The sequence below is a fragment of the Haliotis cracherodii genome, unplaced genomic scaffold, assembly GCF_022045235.1.
Source record: "Haliotis cracherodii isolate W230 unplaced genomic scaffold, xgHalCrac1.p SCAF_11, whole genome shotgun sequence".
Taxonomy (NCBI): domain Eukaryota; kingdom Metazoa; phylum Mollusca; class Gastropoda; order Lepetellida; family Haliotidae; genus Haliotis; species Haliotis cracherodii.
Window position 1 is genome coordinate 20,849,221 of NW_027266266.1, and position 22,348 is coordinate 20,871,568.

At 38.1% G+C, this 22,348-nt stretch overlaps 1 protein-coding gene across 5 annotated transcripts in view; it reads left to right on the plus strand.

The window, feature by feature from the left end:
- The window catches only part of LOC139456323 (serine/threonine-protein kinase unc-51-like), a 59,448-nt gene that overhangs the window by 2,332 nt on the left and 34,768 nt on the right, over window positions 1–22,348 (plus strand). For all 5 annotated transcript variants that reach the window (XM_071237957.1, XM_071237961.1, XM_071237958.1 and 2 more), the window contains exons 2-4: window positions 2,835–2,927; window positions 8,580–8,630; window positions 22,155–22,187. In XM_071237957.1, coding sequence (XP_071094058.1) covers window positions 2,835–2,927; window positions 8,580–8,630; window positions 22,155–22,187 — 177 coding nt within the window. The remainder of the gene's footprint in view (window positions 1–2,834; window positions 2,928–8,579; window positions 8,631–22,154; window positions 22,188–22,348) is intronic.

A 22,348-nucleotide genomic window follows, 5' to 3' on the forward strand; every position in this document is an offset into this window, starting at 1 on the left:
GTTTAAAGCAAGTATGAAATTGTTGGTGTAACAGGTAATTGAAAGGAAAGTTAAGATCTAAATCACGTCTTCCTGAACAAATTTTATTCCAAGAAATCTAAAGGTGAAATATTTATTTTGGAAATATTCATAATTGTGTCATATAAAAGGACAAGATAAACGTCAAGACAAGATAGAAACAGCAGCATTTAACATTCATTGTATGCTTAAATTGTCTCAACAATAGGCTGAGCTCTATAAAATGACAGTTGTCCATATGAGGCCACAATAATGTAAGTATTTTATTCTTATCCAACTGTTAAAATTGTGAGGTATGGCCTGTAAATCATTTCGTCTGGACAAGACAATCCAGTGATTGATATTGTGAGCATCGATCCACGCAGTTGGAGGAGTATGTTGAGATATTATCAACCAACTCACTGAGTCTGACCAAGTTGTCTCCTACGACCAGCTTAGGTTGCTACGGACAAATTCCGACCTTGAATCATGATTAAACATTAATGACTGATATTTAGTGATATTGTATCACAGGTCACAGGTCTGTATATTTTCAAGTCCTGGGTACTTTTGGTAATATATTTTGGGGGCTTTGACTTTTGATTGATGCTAGGAGACAAGGTTACATGTATGGTTTATAATAGATAGTGATTTCCTTATTTCGAAACTTAGTAATGTAGAGAATGTCTTATATGAACTGAACATTGTTTGTATTTCTTATCAGAACATAAAAATATCAGATAAGTCTTATGTGCATGCTTAGATTTATTTAGTTTCAATCATTCCTATATCTATACTCTTTGCCATCCAACACATGAAGATCTGGATTAGAATTGATCTTCAGCAACCCATGTTTGTCTTAAGAAGCAACAGACAGAATAGGGTAGTCAGGCTTGGTTGATGCTTGTTGATATTTTTCATCTGGTAAAACGATATCAGCATTCATGGGTATCTAATTATTTGGAGTGCTATCCTTATGAGCAAAGGTGTAATAATCTCCAAAAAACTTCATAATTTGAAAAGATATGTCTTGCTCTTAGAACTTGTTGAAAGGAAAATACCTTGTGAACTCTGTTATTGTCATGCTTGAGTGAACACTGGTCAATCGGACGGCTAGACAAGGTGGTTGCTCACAGCCTTCACAAAGGTATAGACATATGAAGAATGGTTATGAGACTCATAAATAGCCTTTGACTGCCAGAAGGAACTCTAGTTAATGGGTGATAGTATCAGAACATTGATGTGTGTCTGTTTCACATCTATATAAGGGCATCTCTTGCTTGAAGCATTCTTAAGACTGAGGTAGATGAAAAATCTGATTTATGTTTTCTTTCAAGATGTTTTGATATAATCGTGTTATTAGCCATTCAATTTGAACATGTTCAATAGTCTTTTTGTGTGAATTTGTTGCAGTTACTTATGTACTTATATTTTTGTCTTCAATGATACGAGATGCATTAGTTAAGCAGTTACCTTTACATTCTATTTAAAACATCTACCTCTTCATAGCCTTGCTCCAAGTCTTTACTGAATGATAAATTCATGGAAGGATAAAAATTTTAGCCTTGGAATAGGAAAATCAAGATAAGTGGCCGGTCTAAGGATGCCAGTCTTTTATAGGACAAGTTGTTCCTATTATTTCTGTAATCTAGGAATTGTGATTTAAACTAATAATCATTGCTTTAGAGACTTGTGCAAGTCTAACCTCTTCCTTACGGCTCAGAGTCAGTATACTGTGTCTGAGTGGGGTATTCATGTTAAACTGCGGCATGGTATCTCAGGGGGCTAGCACTATAAATCGGCATCAGTCCGGACTAGTACAAGCAGCCACACAAACACACACACGTACATGCACGTCGCTATATAAGTGCTATAATCTTGGACGCGACGTTAAACCCAATTTCACCTCACCTCACCTCCTTACGACTTAGTGTTTCCTATTCATGGTGAGACTGAGAGTGGCATCGGAGCCGCTGTAGAATATGTTAGCCACTATTTTCATTCAATGATCCGAGGGCTAATGATAGAATTGTGGGTAACCTATCCTAACCCTACCACAACTAACCCTAAGGATTGTACACATGTATCATATGTACATAATACGTAAATATGTATTATGTATGTGTAATTAACTTGAGTAATTAACCTAGTTTTTATGATGCTATTTGGTGGCAAACAGATTCTATAATCGCAACGTGGCATCAACAAAGCCTACACAATCCATCTATTCTAATTCAACATTATTAATTTCAATCTTGTCACACTTACTTGACTTGTTGCCATGAATATGGATGTAACAACAGAGCTCCAGATAAGCTTTTGGTGTTGTGGGTATTTTACCCATGCATTTTAAAATCGTTGGGTATCAGTAATTCTATCTGCGTATTCAAATTTCTGTTACCCACTAGTTTTTACACATGTGGGTATTTAAGTTAAATATTTAAAAACACTATTCATCTAGTCCCTGCAAACTGGTGTCGTTTGGGTTAGAGAGCTTTGTAGGACTCAAAAATACCACAATACTTCCACAAGAAAGTGTGATGGCAAATGATCATGATGTAACTGTCATCTAGGAGTTTGGCAAGGTTCACGGAATGCCCGTTTATAATTTCAAAATAAGTTGCTGATTTACTAATCGAATACGCAGGGTTATTTCACAATATTTTGATGATACGCACAAGTTGTATTTTTGTAGTGTATCTGTAATGTTTGTAGCGTTTTTGATACGCCTGGATTTTATTTTACTGCATATTTCTGCATTTCTGATGCGTATTTTACGCAGATACGCAGCTTATCTGGAGCTCGGAACAATAATATTTTGTTCAATTATTTTACAGAGACCCGACAAGGCGGTCGCCATCAAGAGTATAACAAAGAAGAACATTGCCAAATCTCAGCAGCTCCTCAGTAAAGAAATCAAGATTCTGAAGGTGAGGTCACTTATGACTGATCCTCCATCTTTGTCAAAGGGCACCACTGTGTATGACCAGTGAGGTTTAGGTGTGTCTGACAAGCGGTCAAGTAAATTAATATGATGATACACAGCAGTGCAGTAAGGAATTATTTGCCTCATCATGTAGCCTAGAGGTATTACCGCACGTTTGGAGATTTCTGTCAATATGTGAGTGTTAGTCAGGCTAATATCAATGTAGATTAGATGGAGGTGACTGTTGGCTAAGGTGTGACAGCCATCTAATTCAGTGTATTGATGGCTCAGGCATAGCCTATGGTGTTGCAGAAATAACCCTGTGGAGTGAGTCGTCAGCCAAGTGTGAATCGTATAACAAGACTTGCAGCAAGGATAGTCTTAAATGTTATTACATTGAAACCTTGTTCTTAACTTCTTAATCATGTTAATCAAATTATCTGGATTAACAAATTTGAGGATTAATAAGTGTGTGTGTTGTGTACTAAATTCTCTTTGGGACATTTCCTACAATAATTATACAGATGGGTTTTCTGGGTGTTCAAGATTTGGAGTTCATTTATTTTTCATTGGCATGAAGACAAGATGACTCATTTTTCAAATCTGAGGCTTTTGTTTTTATTTTGTTTCAAGGATGTTACATAGATATTCTGCACTATGTCCCTCATTCAGTCTTGCTTGACAACGGTATAAGGATCTATACAGAAACGTCGCTTTTCACATTATTAAAGAAGTTGTTATCCATAAAATTGTGTCTATCTTGTCATCCGTCAACTTCTAAGTAATGCCTATCAAACAAAAGACATTCTTGATTCACATCTCCTTTGGGTTTGATTTGTTTTCAAAATATTTTTGTCCTGAAAATCATTTTCATTCAGAAGTAGTACACATTCTTTGCCAAACATTTTGGGTCTACTTGGCCAAACTTGTCTTTGGCATCATTTGTAGTAGATTTTAGCACTATAAATATAATATATGTGCTATTATTATTAGAATTATTTACTCAGTTAACTGTTTATTTGATTGGAGCATCACTTGATGCAGGCTTTTGAACAGTAAAACAATAAAACCCTGTTAAGCTGGATGATCCTGTTAACAGTGATATAATCAGTAGTCCGGATTAACAAGTGTCCAGATTAACATTATATACAAATCATAGATAACTAGAAATGTCACATTAACTATCTGTATATACAACTCAAAAGAGTTAACATGGTTAAGACATGATTTGGGTTTTCCCTGACATCTTTTGAGCAGTATGGATGTTCCCAACAGTACTTGTCTGGATGCTAGAGTTTCTGGATTAACAGGGTGTGGACTAACAAGGGTCCACTGTATATATTGTGGTGTGGTTCAGTGGCAGCTGGTCTCTGCTGCCCAATGTGAACTGAGCACAGCTTCTAAGAAATCTGGGGGCGGTCGGGTAGCCAAGTGGTTAACATGTTTGCTCGCAACGCTGAAAACCCAGGTTCGATTGCCGACATGGGTACAATGTGTTAAGCCCATTTCCGGTGTCCTCCGCCGTGATATTGCTGGAATATTGCTAAAAGCGGCGTAAAACCAAACTCACTCACTAAGAAATCCGGGGGCGGTCGTGTAGCCAAGTGGTTAAGGGGTTCGCTCGTCACGCCGAAGACCCGGGTTTGATTCCCGACATGGGTACAATGTGTGAAGCCCATTTCTAGTGTTCTCCGCTGTGATATTGCTGGAATATTGCTAAAAGCAGCGTAAAACCATACTCACTCACTCACTAAGAAATCTGTTTAGGAGTAAAGGGTGACATGTCATTCAGCACAACCTTCTACTGCGATTCTAGACTGAGTTTTCACAGTTATTTATGGTAGTAATGGTTACATGATAAAGCACTCTGTCCCAACTGGATTGTCAGTGATCTATATATTCTTATATGTCAATGGGGCATTTCAGAAATGAATAATTCACCGCAGAGGTAAAATAGTTTTGTGAATGCTGATGAGACATTTTTGTGACATTCTCCCTTATGTCATGTATCTAATATTTATAGTCAGTTTTCACCGATCTCTTTGAACCAAGGAATTTTGTCACTGAACAGACTTTTTAGTCGCGAAATATTGTTTTGTTATGTACATGATGTAATTGTCTCTGAATACTAATTTGTGATGTATATCTCTTGTTTTCCTTGAATTCCTATGTGAATTAATAATACATAACTGTAGCGAAAATCAAAGAAATTACCTCCTTTGCATATGTTGCATGGGTAGATTTAAGACAAAATAAACTGCTTCGAACATACGTGAGCCTATTAGCTACTTTGACTGACCCAGTAACTTTAAATAATGGTTGTTAAATAAGTTTCTTATTTCTCATGACCCACCCACCCCTAGAATTGCCTCCACTCCTAATTTTGCTTGTTTCCTTTTTTGGCCTCTGTTAACATGTTCAAGCCATGTACATGATGTAAGCATGTTAAGAAGTACCTCAAATTTCGTTTTTGCTATGGATTCAACTTTTGGCTCATACCAAGACTTTCATAGTGTGTCAGGTGTGTGGGGAGCCAGGTTGTGGTCACCTTGGTCTCTACCCTGGCTCATACCAAGACTTTCATAGTGTGTCAGGTGTGTGGGGAGCCAAGTTGTGGTCATCTTGGTCTGTACCCTGGCTCATACCAAGACATTCATTGTGTGTCAGGTGTGTGGGGAGCCAGGTTGTGGTCATCTTGGTCTCTACCCTGGCTCATACCAAGACTTTCATAGTGTGTCAGATGTGTGGGGAGCCAGGTTGTGGTCACCTTGGTCTCTACCCTGGCTCATACCAAGACTTTCATAGTGTGTCAGGTGTGTGGGGAGCCAGGTTGTGGTCATCTTGGTCTCTACCCTGGCTCATGATCCTTCCATTTGCAGGGGACCTGTGTAAAAAGTGTTGCATGGTATATTTTGTCAAGTTTACATTTATAGACTTTTAGCCTATTAGTTAAATCAAATTCTAATGCCCCTCCCACCACAGTCATATTTCAAAGATGTCATGTGAACAAAGTAGACACAATTTATGGATAACAGCTTCTTTAATACCGTAAAGGCGATGTTTCGGTATTGATCCTTATACCGTTGTCAAGCAAGACTGTTTTCTAGTAATGTCTATCAAACAATTCATGTCATGAGAAGCAAGATTATTATTTTGAACTGTCCAATTAGCTAGTCGTCTGCTATTTCTGCTGTTCACATGACATGGAACCAGCAGTTAAGATAACTTTGGCCTTTATCAAGTATGCCAAGTTTCGGAACATTTTTTACATGGTAGACGGTAGTGTAAACAAACCTGACACTTTCCGACAGAAATGTGAACAATCTGTTCTGAAATAAATCCACGATTAACTGCAAACAACTTGAGTAAATATAACAAGTAAAACTTAAATGGTTGTTGGGATGCTAAAAGCTTTTCTCCTGTTTGTGGTTCAAGTAGTACAGTAATTGTTGGAGTTAAGCCAAAGTTTTACTGCTCGGCATGCATAATTAACTCATGACGTTTCACATGTCTTTTGTATTCAATCGAACCTAACATATGTTGGTTCTTCAGGTGGCAGTATGTTTCGGATGGAGTTGATAGTTGGGATGATATGTTGATGCTTGGTTGAGTATTCTGATAGTGTTGTAGATGAAATATGCACAGGTTCACAGTGATAGAAATTGGCACTAGTCCTAGAGCCCTTGCCAAACTGCCCAATAGTTAGGTTTCATAAAAAGACATAAGGTCAAGTAGACATGCACCATTTTTAAGGGTTTAGCTATATGTTATCAACTTATCATTATAAGGACTAGTGGACTGAAATGTTAGTTTCTGTCACTGGGTTAGACATTCAGATGTATTTGACCTCAACAGAAAATTAACTTTTTTAATATTACATGATAAGTCTGTGTTAAAAATGTTTTCAAGTTTTCTATCCTGAACTTGTGTGTTGGCAACATTTAATAACTTTTAATGTTAGTATATGGGGTTACCATGATCTAAGCTTACTAGATAGAAAGAAACACAGAAAAAACTGTGAAATTTATCGTTTTTCCTTGATTAAAGACTGATCATGGAACGAGGGGATACATGGTATCTGAAAACAATAGACACAGGGCCTCAATTAATTGCCAGGTAGATTTTATGCACAGAATTTTCTCCATATTTACTTTTGCATACTGTGTGCTGACAACACATTGTTCCCACTAATCAGAAGTATTTTAAGGAACTTTTAAACTACATTACCCGAAATGGGTCTGAGCAATTGCCAAATCATTTGTCGGAAATTGACATTATAAACACCAGGCCTCGAACAGACATTTGGGGTAAAGAGTGTCTGAAAGAAATATTTGCCCGGGTGGTTTTATTTGGAGAAAATAAGGCACTTGTTTTGTTTATCATGTGTTATTTATATCTATTCTTACTTTATGATAGACTTTGCCATGCTTACAGGGATAGACATGTATATATATCATATATATACCACAGGGCAGGACAAAAAAGTGATACTTTTGATCCTCCTTCAACCTAAGTGAATGTCTACCATGAACTGGGGGGACGGGTGGCCCAGTTGTCTGAGGCACCGCGATTCGCTGTGCAGAGTTGCATCCCTTGAGCATGTCAGAAACCTATGATTGTTGGTTCGAATCCCGGTTCGCCCTGATTATGTTTCTAGGTTTGTCAGCACCACACCCATGCTCGTGGGTTTCACTGAAGTGGTAAACGTCTGAGACCTGCATCACTTCGGGCTTTCCTCCCACATTAAGCTGACACGCCGCGATATAACTGGAATACTGTTAAAAGCGGCATTAAACCCAACTCAACTTTTTTGGGGGAAATATTCGATTTCAATTTTGAGTGTCATTGCAAGTGTAATACTAGGAATAGTGACCATGTTGTCCCCTGATCCAGTTATAGTACAACACTGCAGTATGAAAACAAATTTATTACAAACAGTATTCCTTATCAAGGATCTGACATTCAAATGCATTCAGAGTCCAAGGTATAAGAATATCAATAATTTGTGCTTGATAACCACTATTGATTGAACGATGCACCGGCAACGTTTGCAAACTTGTGCTACGAGAACACTGGGGAATTGCTTCATCGAGGTCCGTCTCAACAACATCAAATCAGAATATTTTTAGCTGAAGTGTGTTGCAACATTTTGTTTAGCTAAGTGTCTGTGTCAATTATTTTCACAGTGGCCTGCCTTTGAGATATAGACGATCACGCTGTGGTCATTTTGTCAGTAGGATATGTGTCATGTAGCATGCAATCTATTCTTGGCCCTTGCTTGTAATTCTCACTGAATTAATCATTATAGTTAAAGCCTTGGCTGCATCTCAAAATTTCAACTTTAATCTAATCTGCATTCAGTGTTGGAAGTGGGGACAGCGCTATTTGAATGAGTGTTTCTAAAAAGTAAGAAACATGTCTCATTTACATGATTTCAATAACTGAAACTGAGACAGATAAAGGACATGCTAGATGCTGTCATATTAGGAAATGGGATGGGTAGAAATATATTTTTAGGCCATATATTTATGTCTACTACAAGCGTAGAGTTATTCTATAGCTATTTTCATGCCCACTAATGTAGAGTTACTCATATCTGATCAACGTCAATGCCATATGTTTATGTGTTTCTCCAAAGTATTTTTGCTAATTTCAGGAGCTGTCTGATCTCCACCACGAAAATGTTGTTGGTCTCATGGATTGCAAGGTAATTGTTAAGTCAATACTTCTACTGACGGCCCAAACCTCCAAGCAAAGGTGGCTCATACACCATGGGTGTTTGGGGAAGGTTGTCTTAAATGTCATTGTCACTTCTACCTGTGATAACAAGTTCGCAGTTGTCTGTCAGATACGCCTGGAATTGACTTGTGTCTTAAATATGTTCTTTAATTTCTGCACTCTACAAAATCCCAGCTAGGTGATGTCAGTCTATAAATTTAACAAGTCTGGACCAGACAATCTAGTGATTAACATCAATATATGCAATTGTGATACGATGACATGCATCAGGCAGCGTGTTTGAGCACACAGTCCTTTTAGTTGTAGATTCTAACCTGAGTCTTCATGGGGGTCTTTAATTGCAGCATTAAAAGGTGGCACTGGTCCTATAGTCCTTGCCAACAGCCCAATAGTTAAGGTATCATAAGGACTAGTAGAACGTTTCCCTTTTTAAGGGTTTTGCAGAGCTCCATATAACTTTTTGAGCAATGGAGTTTTTACTCGAAGGTTTCTGTTTTGATTGGGTTATTACAGTTTTCATTGGGTAGCCAATTTTTTTCACTCATCTATTCATCACACTATTGGGTTTTCTCCAAAATGAGTAAACATTTTGAGATTTAAATAAAAAAGAAATAATGTTTTAGATGTATATAACTGTTCTAAATATAGGCTTGACTCGGAAAGTAAATGAGTTCAAAATTGTGTTTCGGAAATTAACTCTGTTGTACGCATGCTGAAAAAGCTGCACTTGGTATCAATACATGCAGTTTGTCAATATAAGTGATAAGCTGCCCTGGCAATCTGAATCCTGTGGTGATTGTGGGTTAGAATAGGTCCCCAGCAACCTATGCTTGTTGTGGATAGAGTGGTGAGGCTCGGTTACATGGTTGGTTGCATGTCATCGTACCCTAACAGCGTGGATCACTGCATCCAATGTCATTCTACAGATTGTCTGGTCCAGACTCATTTTTCCAGGAATTTTTCCATTGCAGTGGGGGCAGTTGGTTAGCCTTGTGTTTAAAGTTTCGTTTGTCACGCCGAAGACCTGGGTTCGATTCCCGATATGGGTACAATGTGTAAAGCCCATTTCTGGTGTCCCCCGCCACGATATTGCTGAAATATTGCTAAAAGCGGCGTAAAACCATACTCACTCACTCCAATGCAGTGTTAAACAACAAACAGACAGACAGACAGACACACAGACAGACAGACACACAGACAAGCAACTACTGCGATGGCTGACACTGTCTCCCATTATGGCATCCTTGTCTGTATTTCATGCATTTTACTCATCACTGATCATGCTGTTTGTCATGGTTACATTTTGGGAGGGAATGTTTTTGCTCTATGACATCTAATATTATGAAAGTTTTTCACTATTTAATCTGTTAATCAAGATAGTTTTGGGAATTATGTTAAATACTGTCTGAATGAAAGAGAGTGAACAGTAGATGAGAGTATTGGCAATATGAAAATATATAAACATGCAGGTTGACTGAAAAAACTAATCGAAACTAATCAGATACTTTTCAAAGATATCAGGGGGCACGAGTGGCCCAGTCGTCTAAGGCGCCGCGATTCGCTGTGCAGAGTTGCGTCCCTTGGGCACGCTGGAAACCTATGATTGTGGGATCGAATCCCTGTTTGCCCGATTATGTTTCTAGGTTTGTCAGCACCATACCCGTGCTCATGGGTTTCACCGAAGTGATAAACATCTGAGACCTGCATCATTTCGGGCTTTCCTCCCATATTAAGCTGACACACCGTAATATAACTGGAATACAGTTAAAAGCGGCGTTAAAAACCCAACTCACTCACTCAAAGATATCAATTATGTTGGTTACAAAGAAAATGACACCTGTGTAATGTGTGCGCTGATATAAGACCTCTAACTTGACATAGAGAGGGCGCTGGTGCAGTGTATGCACAATGCATCATGTTACCTGTGGGCAGGGAGAGGCTTGATGCACTCAGTATGCAAGGTGCTAAGTGTGGGGTCAGGAGGGCGTAGTAGTGTTTGCCATGTTTACAGGCTAATGACTCACCAGAGTCTGCCAATCCACATGAATTCACACAGTATTAGATAAGAGAGTATCTCGCCATATACCTACATACCTCGTGTTGTGAACAACTGATAACTACATATTGCTTTGACGTCATTGGACTGAATTTTACCAGATATGTGATATATGTCACAGATTGTTGATCAAGTTTGTATAAAAAATAAGCTCTTTTTTAACTGTTATTTTATTGATATGTTTTGTGTCAATTTTCCGTTTAACATCATTTCATTGCCGGGATAAAAGATCAAGGTTTTGAAAAGAAATTCCCAGAGAAATTTTGTTTAAATATTTTGATAATTTATTGGCATGATCAGTTAGTTTTGTTTTTAGTATATACTCAGGGTGAGAATCTTCCGCTGATCCGTGAATTTCTGCGAATTTTAGTGACCACAAATTTGTTAAAATCTGACAGCTTCAGGGCTGCCAAGCTCCATTGAAAGAAGTTCATGCTGAAAAGGAAAATAACCATTCTCATCCCTGTATACCGTACTGCACATGATTAATACAAACAACATTTATGATTTCATTTCTTGAAAAAAACATATATTAATAGAGTGAAACTTGAATTTTGCAAAAGGAGGGTGCACACTAGCCAAGGCACAAGTGAGACTAAAATGACAGGTCAGGTTGACATATAAGGTGCAGGGTTAGAAATTGGCACTAGTCCTGTAGTCTTTGCCAAACTGCCCAATAGTTAAGGTATCATAAGGACCAGTAGAAATTTGCCATTTTTAAGGGTTTTGCTATATAATTATCATTATAAGGACTAGTGGACCAAAAATGTTAGTTTCTACCGCTGAAGGTGTCTGGAAGAAGGTGTGCTTCGTACGAAAGTCACAAATTGAACAAAAATACATGATAGGTTGATGTGTTAGGTGCAATCTGCTCCCCCTACAACACCCTCAGGATCCACTAGTGTTTGCTTTTGTTGTTTAATCCCTCACTCAGTAATATTCCAGTTATGTGAAGTGGCGGTCTGTGATTAATCAAGTCTAGACCAGACAATCTAGTGATTGATATCATGAGCATCAATTCACACAATTGGGGTATGAGGACATGCATTAATCATGTCAGCGAGCCTGTCCACCCAATCTTGTTAGTCGCCTATTACGACAAGCATTGGTTGCTGAAGAACTTCCTGGATCTTCACGGTTGGATCCATCAGTGAACATGCTTAGTCAGTAGTATCTGAAATTTTAAGGGATCTTTGAGCATGGCTGGTATTGTATTTAAGTCTAGGGTCCCCTCCCAAATGTTGATCTTCAGGTTATGACAAGGATCCTTTGACTTTCATGCTGAAATTTGAACTGTGGTCAATGTAGAAATACATGCAGTTGGTAACCATGGTAACTGGTTGACAGACCTTCGGCCAACCTGCTAGCCTACAGTTGAAGATACAATGTACCTGCCACAGGAAAATGAATCAGAAAATACACAGACTGGACAGAAGACTTGCATGATGACTTGTCTCCCTTAAATATACTTGCCACAGAACAGCAAGCCAGCAGCCATTTTCACACACTTTTTGTTTTGGGATAATGTCACGATCAGGATGTTGTTCTTAATCAGTAGACTGAAAGGCTGAATGACATTGTCAGGAACTTATCCAATAGTGTATGTATGACACACAATATGTACTGTCTAACCTCAGTGATAGGAAGGAAGCAGCTGGCGAGCTTGTCATAATCAAATGTTCAAATTATGCAGAATTATGCATATCTATTCAACAGGCTGTATGATTTGAAATCGTCAAACTATGAAAATAACTAGAATTTACGGTATTATCCTAATATGCTACTCAAAAGACGTTAATCTGTAATGGACACTTGATTCTTTCATATTATTATGGTTAATTTGTCATGACATTACCATGATTACAGATTAATTATAAAAATATGAAAGGATCGGGTGTTCTTCTTTTGAGTAGTATATTATAACTTCGATCACTATGTGAAACAAAGGATAAAATTAAAAGTACATGGTGCTGTGTATTAGGGACACCCCTAGACTAACATTTAGTCTCTGAAATCTTATATTACACAATAACCTTCTTGACTCTAGAAATAAAAAGATTTCCCTATGCTGATTTCAGAATAGAGCTAGCTTGAGCTGGCTAGACTTGCTTTTGTATGCATTTCTAGATTATTTTTTCATAAAATAAATATATTCCACGGTCATGGTGCAAGACTAGGACACCCCCTGAAAACCCTGAAATTCTTGTAGCCCTCAGGGTACCATTGAGGTGTTAAAAAGGGGGGTCATTGGGTTCTAGGGGTTGACTTTTACTGTATATGAATCTAGGCACCCCCTCAATCTCTTACTTTTAACGTTAGGGTTCTGACAAGGACCCCTTGACTTTCATGCTTAAATATGAACACTGCTTCCACATGTTTAACATGAGACAAACTGACATGGGCTAGCAGGCAAGTGCCAATTTACATCCCTGCTTTAACTTGTTAACTGTAATGAGTGAATGCAGGAAGAGTGCGAGACTGAGGTAATCATTGACAGCACACGTTGTTTGGGCATGTACCTGGCTGTACCTATCATGTTTACAGTAGGAAGGGCAAGGTCGTGCATCCTCCTGCATGCCAGGAAGAAAATGGGTTACTGCTGCTAATGAGAATCCTCTTGAGGGTCTGGATGGGAGGTGTCCAATAAATTATTCATCATATGAATAAAACATAGAAAATAACCATTTAGGAGAATATCACTGTTGAAATAATGTATTGTGATCGATTGAAAGTTGTTGATTTGTCTAATATGTAGTTTGGTAAAAAGAGTGAATATGATTTGTACACCCCTTAGCTAGCCTCATTCATGGAGTCTAGGTTTGGGGAATCAGCTGATTTGTAGCTACTAGTTATTGTGCTTACTGCCAGGTCAACCTTCAAGGTCCCTTGCCGATGACCTTTGCAAGGCCTGTAGCCACCTACGTGAGACAAGTATGCTTATTGCATGGTTCACAGCCAGTTATTCCCTTCCCCAATGCTTAGCTGTTAGGCTTTGACATACATTATTTTGCAGATTAATAATACTCCATTTAGCTGGGTAAAATGTGCAGAAATGGGGCAGGTCAGCTTTCATAACAGTGGTCAAGCAACTTTCAGCTACTGTCCAGGTCTTAGGTCAGTCACTACTGGTGATCAGCTGATTGAGGCATGCACACAGTCTGATGGAATATTTCTGTCTTTGTTGCCCCTTGGACTTGGCATATCAAAGCTAACCTGAGACTAGACCAGCTGGTGAAACCCCAACTTGACACCAATGACCTCAAGATTATGTAACAAAATGTTGACATTCATGTTTTAGGTTTGTATGTTTTTGGAATTTGGAGACTATTTTTGTTTGAGTTGGCTAATGTCATGTCTAAAACAGTAACCTAGCAAAACCTGCTTGTGCACAAAGGAATCCAAGTTAAGGCCTGCTTCAGCTGGGATGAATTGTTGACAGTTTATATTAAAATTTGAGTTTTTATAGAAATTCATAGCAGATATAGCTTTTGAAAAGTTGGCTTACGTGATCGTAAACATGCCCATTGTGGCATTAGAACGTTTCACACGTTTAAGTTACAGGAAATCTTAGCATAATTTTACTTTGTTAAATTAAATCGTCTAAAAATATCTGCAGCATGGTTTTGATGTCTTTGTTAAAGCTGTTGTTCTTTCCATAAATAACTTTCAGTAATGATCATGTGATGTATAGACATAAAACTTGGACAGAAAGTAAACATGGAAAAGTAAACATTTCTTTTTTGGCCTTCAGCGTACAATAATGACTGATGTTTATGTTGCACTGAATGTTTATTATGTTTAGGTGCCTTGTAAATATGAACCATAATAAAAGAAGTACATCTAGTGTTAGGAATCAGGAGTGGAAGTAAATGGTTCTGGTCTTGGATATTGAGTACTTGTAAGAAGAGTGCTTGGAAAATTACTGATAACTTTATATTAACAATGTTGATAACATTATGTGTTGCATGAAATACTCAGATCTTTGTGTTATTCTTCTATAATGTTTAACATTAGGGTTATGACAAGGGCCGTTTGACTTTGACTTTCAATTTTTATGTCAAACATTTGGTATTTACATTTTCATTTTATTTATTTTATTTTTATTTTGTTAGGTTTTACAACTTTCAAAATTAAAGGGATTCTTGGGTCCTGGTGGTTTCCTCCTGAATCAAGGGATTCTTAAATTTGTGTCTTTTCAAGTTATGACAAACATGGCTTTCATGCTTAATAACACTTGAAAGTGGTGTGGGGAGTATGGACAGTTGGTGGAATGGCCATTATTTCTATATCTTCCAATAGCTGAAACATATGTGAAACCGGTTTGCAGAAGGAATGTTGGATATACCCCCTGTAACTAGTGTGAATATAAAACATCTGCTGATGACGTACAGACTTTAAAATAGGCTTCATACACACAGTAATGAGATAGACATGGCTTGCGTCACTGTTGTGGGTTATTCTATCAGCTGTTCATATCCCCTGCAGTTGCATACAAACCGTCAGCTTACATGACTTGCAGAATACATTGATATTGAATATATAGGTGTACTTGTTATAATTCATAAATAGATAATTACTTTAGATATATGTCTTAAGCTTTGTCGACTTTAATGGCAATAATTCAAGAATAACACATGTAGGTTAACTGGCAACAAGTACATTAGGGTCACACAGTCTGTGTTTATGTTGTGAACTTAACGTCAATACGTAAACATTGATATAGGTGTGGTATGTTGTGACGATCTGTGACAACTGCGACGTTGATAGTGATAATGTGCTTGTATGTGACGTGCAGCTTACTTTCTATTTCTAGAAGCTGATAAGCATATAGGATCAGCTGTCCTATTTCCTTACCTGGCTTATACATGGCTGTTTTCATTGGTTGGGTTTTTCCAAGGTGATTTCTTTTGTGGGGACTTGAATGACAGGGGTATGACCAAGGCATGGTATGTGCGTTTGTGTGTAGGTGTTCAGGGTGTTGCCAGCCACTGTTTGGGGTGTGTGATGAAAGACTGTTATGTGTGACAAATGTGATCGTAGCGTGGTAACTCTGAATTGATATGTTTTTAAAGATTGTTTTGGTATTCATGGTATTGGTATTATTGTCTTTTATATTTTGTGATTTTTAAAGTTGAAGAAATTTATGGTTGCATGCAAAAGTATTGTAGACCAATCTGTTTATAATTCTTAAATACTCTACCTCTATTACATCATTGCCATAAATCCCCTAGTTTGGCTGTGATCACTATAAAAATCTTCAGATTTTCACTTTTAACTATCCATAATTAGTCTTGCTACACCTCCATAGAAGGTAAACTCAGAGTGAACTTGGATTGCCCAATCAAAATAAAGAATGCCACGGGAAAACAAATATAGCCTCGTGAAGAACCGGGATAGAATAGGTCTTCAGCAACCCATGCTTGCCATTCGAGACGAATATGCTTGTCGTAAGAGGTGACTAATGTAATCGGGTGGTCAGGCTCGTTGACTTGGTTGATGCATGTCATTGTATCCCAATTGCGTGGATCGATGCTCATGATATCAGTCACAGGACTGTCTGGTCCAGACTCAATTATTTACAGACTGACGTCATATAGCTGGAATATTGCTGAGTGAGGTGTTAAACAACAAACAAACAAACAAACAAACAAACAAGTAGAATTAGGTTGTCTTCAGCAACCCATGCTTGTAAAAGGCAACTATGCTTGCTGTAAGAGGCGACTAACCGGTTCGGGTGGTCAGGTTGATGCATGTCATTGTATTCCAATTGTGTAGATCCATGTTCATGATGTTTGTTGTGTGCGGTGTTAAACCACAAACAAACAAATGGTTGGGTGTAGATCCCATACTGCTCACAAACAGGATTTATCAAATATCCTTAATCTAATACTTATAGTACATTATTACTTTTTGGCAGTCAGACTTACTTGACTATGTTTATTTTCACGATACTAAAATCAGACATGCTTGTCTGACAGTTCAGCTCACGTGTACCTGGAATCAGAAGCCCTGATGCTGATTGGCTGATTAGAAAGTTCACCTGATGTGACCTGATGGAGTTGTTATCAGATCTTGCCAAGTAGTATCATATCGGGGTCAAAGATCTGTTTCTTTTATGAGATTATATGGTAGATTGCCTTGGGAGATGTCAGCTGTTGTTGTTTGAGGGTCTGCTAGAGAATCTAGCTATTTACAAGAAACAATGTTCATGAATTTTCATGGCAAATATTTTGTTTTCATGGTGTTTGGCCTTATAAAATAATTTGAATCTGAAAGGTTGCTAATTGCAATGTAATGTGATGTAATGAAGAATGTCATATAGCTGGAATATTGCTGATTGCGGCGTTGAACAACAAACAAAACCAACAAAAGTACCATCTGTGAAGCTCATTTCTTGTTTCCCCCCTGTAATATTGCTGGAATATTGTTGAAAATGACGTGAAACCATACTCACTCACTCAGTCGTGGGTACAATGTGTGAAGCTTATTTCTTGTTCACTCTGCTGTGATATTGCTGGAATATTGCTAAAAGCGGCATTAACCCATTCTCACTCACTCACTCAATCGTGGGTATAATGTGTGAAGCTTATTTCTTGTTCACTCCGCTGTGATATTGCTGGAATACCTTTCTCACTCTCTTATGGGTACAAAATGTGAAGGACCCGTGAAGATACGGGTTAGAGTTGGTCTACAGCAACCCATGCTTGCCCTAATAGACGACTATGCTTGTCATGTGTTGTAAGAGGCGACTAACAGGATCGGGCAGTGAAGGCTCGCTGGTTTGGTTGATGCATGTCATTGTATCCCAGTTGCATAGATCAATGTTCATTATGTCAATCACTGGATTGTCTGGTCCAGACTCGATTATTTACAGACTGCTGTCATATAGCTGAGTGTGGCAGCTTTAAACAACAAACAAAACAATATGCAATGTTTATACTCTGTGTTACTGTTGGAATATTGCTCAAAGAGACTAAAAAACTTCCTTGATTACTCGTTCGTTTTCAAATTAGTATTCTATTATTTAGGCGAAGCCGCTAGTAAACTTCCTGATATATGAAAGCAGCAAGCTACAAATAGTAAATATTATTGTTTTCATTAGAGAGTGTTCACTGGGTCTGACTGTACTGGCAGTGTGCTGGCAGAAAACTAGCACAGGTTGTGTTTATTTCTGTCCCTGCTCCAGATTGAGGTCACTGGAGTAGGCAGAGTGACCCCATTAAGCAGACTTTATGTAAGCACTGAATCCAGCTCTGTGTCCTTGACAAAGCAGGCATGGTATCTGTTTAATGGACATTATTAATGTGAGTGTCAACTCTGTCAGTGTCTGTTTGGTTCGCATTGTTTACATGAACAAGACAAGATGTTAGTCTGTCTATCTGTTTGTTGTTGAATGAGGACACTCAGCGATATTCCTGCCATATGACGAAAGTCTGTAACTAATCAAGTATGGAGCAGACAATCTAGTGATTGACATCATGACCATCGATCTACGCATTTGGGATATGATGATAACATCAACCAAGTCAGCAAGTCTGACCTCCCGATCGCGTTAGTCGCCTCTTAGGACAAGCATTGGTTGCTGAAGACCACTTCTAACCCTGATCTTCACGGGTTGTTTATCTGCGGAAGGAGTATCTGGGGCAGGTTTACCAAGCAAAAATAGCTTCTCACACAGGCGGCTTAAATTTGTTTTGCTCATGAGACATAACTCTTAAGACGAACAGTAATAAAACTTGATGTCATGGTAACACATCAATGACAGAATCAATAAACATTATTCAGTATGAAAGTCTTTACCACACATCACTTCACACAGTGGTGAACAGTTTTCTGTTGTACATTTGTATATTTTTACTTCTCTGGTGTTTTAAGGGGAACAGGTGGCTCAGTCGACTAAGGTGTAATAATTTGCTATGCGTAGTTGCTTCCCTTAGGTGCACCAGAAACCTATGACCATGGTTTTCCAAACCCCAGATTTCACCCTGATTATGCTTCTAGGTTTGTCAGAAGTATCTGTACTTTTGGGTTTCACCAATCATAATTTATCAAGAGATGTCTCCTAAACACAGTGATTTTGACACAAAAAGCTGTATATAGGTCAATGACTTGGACCCTAAAAATGTAATAAGTCAATGGCAAAAGTCAAATCAACCAAATCAACCAAAATGGCGGACAAACCATAATAACAAATCAATCCCATACCGTTCGTGATTGGATGAATATATACGATATGGCCAATGAATGTCATGATAAGAAAAGGGTTTGAGTCAGTACAGCTCCTGACAGTGTGATCCCTATGATACGGAAAGTATGATGCAAAGACAAGCACTGCTCAGAATTTCAATTATGATTTTTTTTGTGGCTGTGCATTGTTATATTAAGTCGATACTGTGAGTAGGACTAATCCTTACTATTTACTTTTTAATTATGAAATTAGAAGCTTAGCATTTCTATCGGTCAAAAGTCTTACTACTTAAATAAACCATCTATCAAAAGGAAATTTTATCAGTCTATGACCAGAGACTGATTGCCCTAAAAGACCATGAAAGAGTCTTTATATTTACAATTGTCTTATGGCGGAGTCATCTGCAACTTATTAGTGTTTCATTATGTTTATAATCAGAAGTTCTTTTGGGGATAGCACTCTGCAAACTTACTGGAGCTCAGTTCCCATGTCAACAAGAAAAGTCAACATTCAATGTGAAATGTTTGAAGTAATAGAAAAATAGACTTTTTGGAATGGATTGTGAATTCCATTGTTTGTTGATTAAGTTAATATGACAGGATAACTTTTGTGTTGTTTTCTTTAGAACAATATGATCTCGGTCGGAAAATTACAGCAAGTTTGTTTTCAGGCAAGGTGGAAAGGGCAGTGTCCGCATTTACAAAGATAAATATGTTGTTGTTTTTTTCACCCTGCGGCATAAATGTAGGCAGCTGCAAAAATGTTTATCTGTCATCTTGGGTTTGGAGGCTTGCCAGAAATGCTTGAGAATGTTTGAGAATTTTAATGCTGTAAGGTTTGTTTTAAAACAATGTTCAATGTCTTTGTAATGTCTGAAATCTGAATAAATACTGCTGGATTGAGCTGTTATCGGTATTATGCAACACACAAACACACTGTATGTGGAGAGAATGGTGCTGAGAATATGGCATTAACTGTTTCAGTTTATCTTAATGATAGATGAAAAACACTATCAACATTTAAGTTTTTCCTGCTAATAGGCATCATATCTCAGATATCTAGGAAACTACCTTGGGTTTCTTTTTGTCGTAGAATGACAACTTACTGCAAGAAACACTGTAGATTTAGTTGACACTTACTTACTAGGTATATCATTAAAACTCATGTGTAAGTGGCGAGAGTTACTAATCAGTTCAGTCCACTAGTCCTTATAATGATGACATATAGCAAAACCCTTAAAAAGGGCACATTTCTCCTAGTTATTATGATACCTTAACTTACATGTATTAGGCAGTTTGGCAAGGACGATGTGCCAATTTGTAACGCTGGTAAGAATACTTGTTTATGTGGGTACCAGTGTATATCAGTCTGCGACTTAAACACGTTTAGCCACTTGTACGAAGCCCGTGTCTCGACAAATTCTGTTGGGGCTAGTAAACTCAGCTAACATTCCATATAATAACTCTAAATTCAACTCAAAATGAAGCTGTGAGAAAGTCTGGGCTTGTTGAAGTTCAAAAGCTTTTGGCACAGACTGATATATATGTGTGTGAAAATAGCAAAATCATATGTTTTTGTACAAAAGCTAAATCACCCTATTAATCTCACACATGCAGAGCCTGACATACAACACCTACAAGTACTCATTAATTCAGAAAGTAACTGTTATGAGGGAGGCAGGTGTTTGTAGCAATGCGTACCATCCAGCAGTGTCCAGGCAACCAGCCCCGAGATATCTGTTGCCTATATCTGTCAGTCAGTTTCTGCCTGATCAATCATCATTATTCATTTCTAGGAACACCCAAAGCAACTCCTCTACATGAACGCCTTATTACAGTTTCAGCTGAGCCATCGAATTATATGTCAGGCAGCGCTATCAACGATTGGATTTCTATTGATTTTTTGGCCCTGTCAATATGACCACAGCATTTAAAAGGCTTTTAATATCTGCAACATTTGCTGTTGCATTTTAGCTCATTTATAAACAGTAAATAATGCATCTTCGACAACTGTTGGACAGCAACATCTCGGCCTATGAACAGCTCAGGGTTTCTTTGTTGGGCTTGATATTTCTGGCAAAGTGGAATAATGCTATTAGCTGCCTAATTACTATTCAGACTCCCTCTAGGTGTTACCTGTTCAGGTTTGAGTATGAATAACATAGTCTTCATCAGGCATTCTGTATTGTTGTGAGGATTGGAAACATATTGTTACACTGAAGCTTTATTATTTTGACAATATTCAGAAATTGACTAAATGTGTCTGATCTGTAACAGGTGGTTGCTTAACTTCAAGCAGGACAATTTGAAAAAAAGTACCTTTGCAGGGATAAAAAAAGAAAAGAACATCATAATTACAAAATACATTGTCCAAATGATGCTTTGACCTTGGGTAGATGGTGTTGGATGAGTGATTTTTTCTTTGTATTTGTTAGCTTGTGTTAGTTGCATTTCTTCTTGTGTTGTGGGGAGCCTGGGTAACAATATAGGGCCCCAGCAACCTATGCCTTGTGCAAGTGTCGACTTAATGGACTGTGTGGTCAGGCTTGGTGACTTGGTTTATTGCGCGTCATTGTATCTGAATTCTTGGATTGATGCTGATGATGTCAATCACTGGATTGCCTTTTCTTGACTGGAATTTGCAGACATATAGACATATACAGAAACAGTCATATAGCTGGAATATTGCAGACATATAGACATATACAAAAACAGTCATATAGCTGGAATATTGCAGACATATAGACATATATAGAAACAGTCAAATAGCCCCAAAAGCTGGGGTTTAACGTCGCGTCCAATATTATACCACTTATATCATGTATATAGCGACGTGCATGTACATGTGTGTGTTTGTGTGGCTGCTTGAACTAGTCCGGACTGATGCCGATTTATAGTGCTAGCTCACTGAGATACCATGCCGCAGTTTAACATGAATACCCCACTCAGACACAGTATACTGATGCCGAGCACCCGACAGGGTAACAACAAGTACCATCTTTTAACGTCTTTTGGTATGACACGGTCGGGGATAGAACCCCGGACCTTCCACTCTCCCGTCGGACGCTCTACCACTAGACCACAGAGGCGGTCTCTTGTCAGTTGGGAACATTTATGATATATATTGTGTGTGTCAGTTCCTGGCGTGGCCTACCATCATGGTCCAGGGGACACATAAGTATTGTAAAGTATTCTATTTACATTAATTTAACAATTTTGTCAACTTCTGATGTCAATTTGTCTTTTCAGGAAACTACAAATCATGTCTACTTGGTCATGGAGGTGAGATCTTATGACTTTGTTGTCTTAGCATGTGATACTTAGACCTTCTGTAGCTTACCATTTTTCAAAGAATAATGAATCAAATCCTCTTCTCTCCCCAACCCCATTAAAGGGAGGTACAACATGTTTAAATTTGAAGTTTGGTTAATTCATCAATAAAC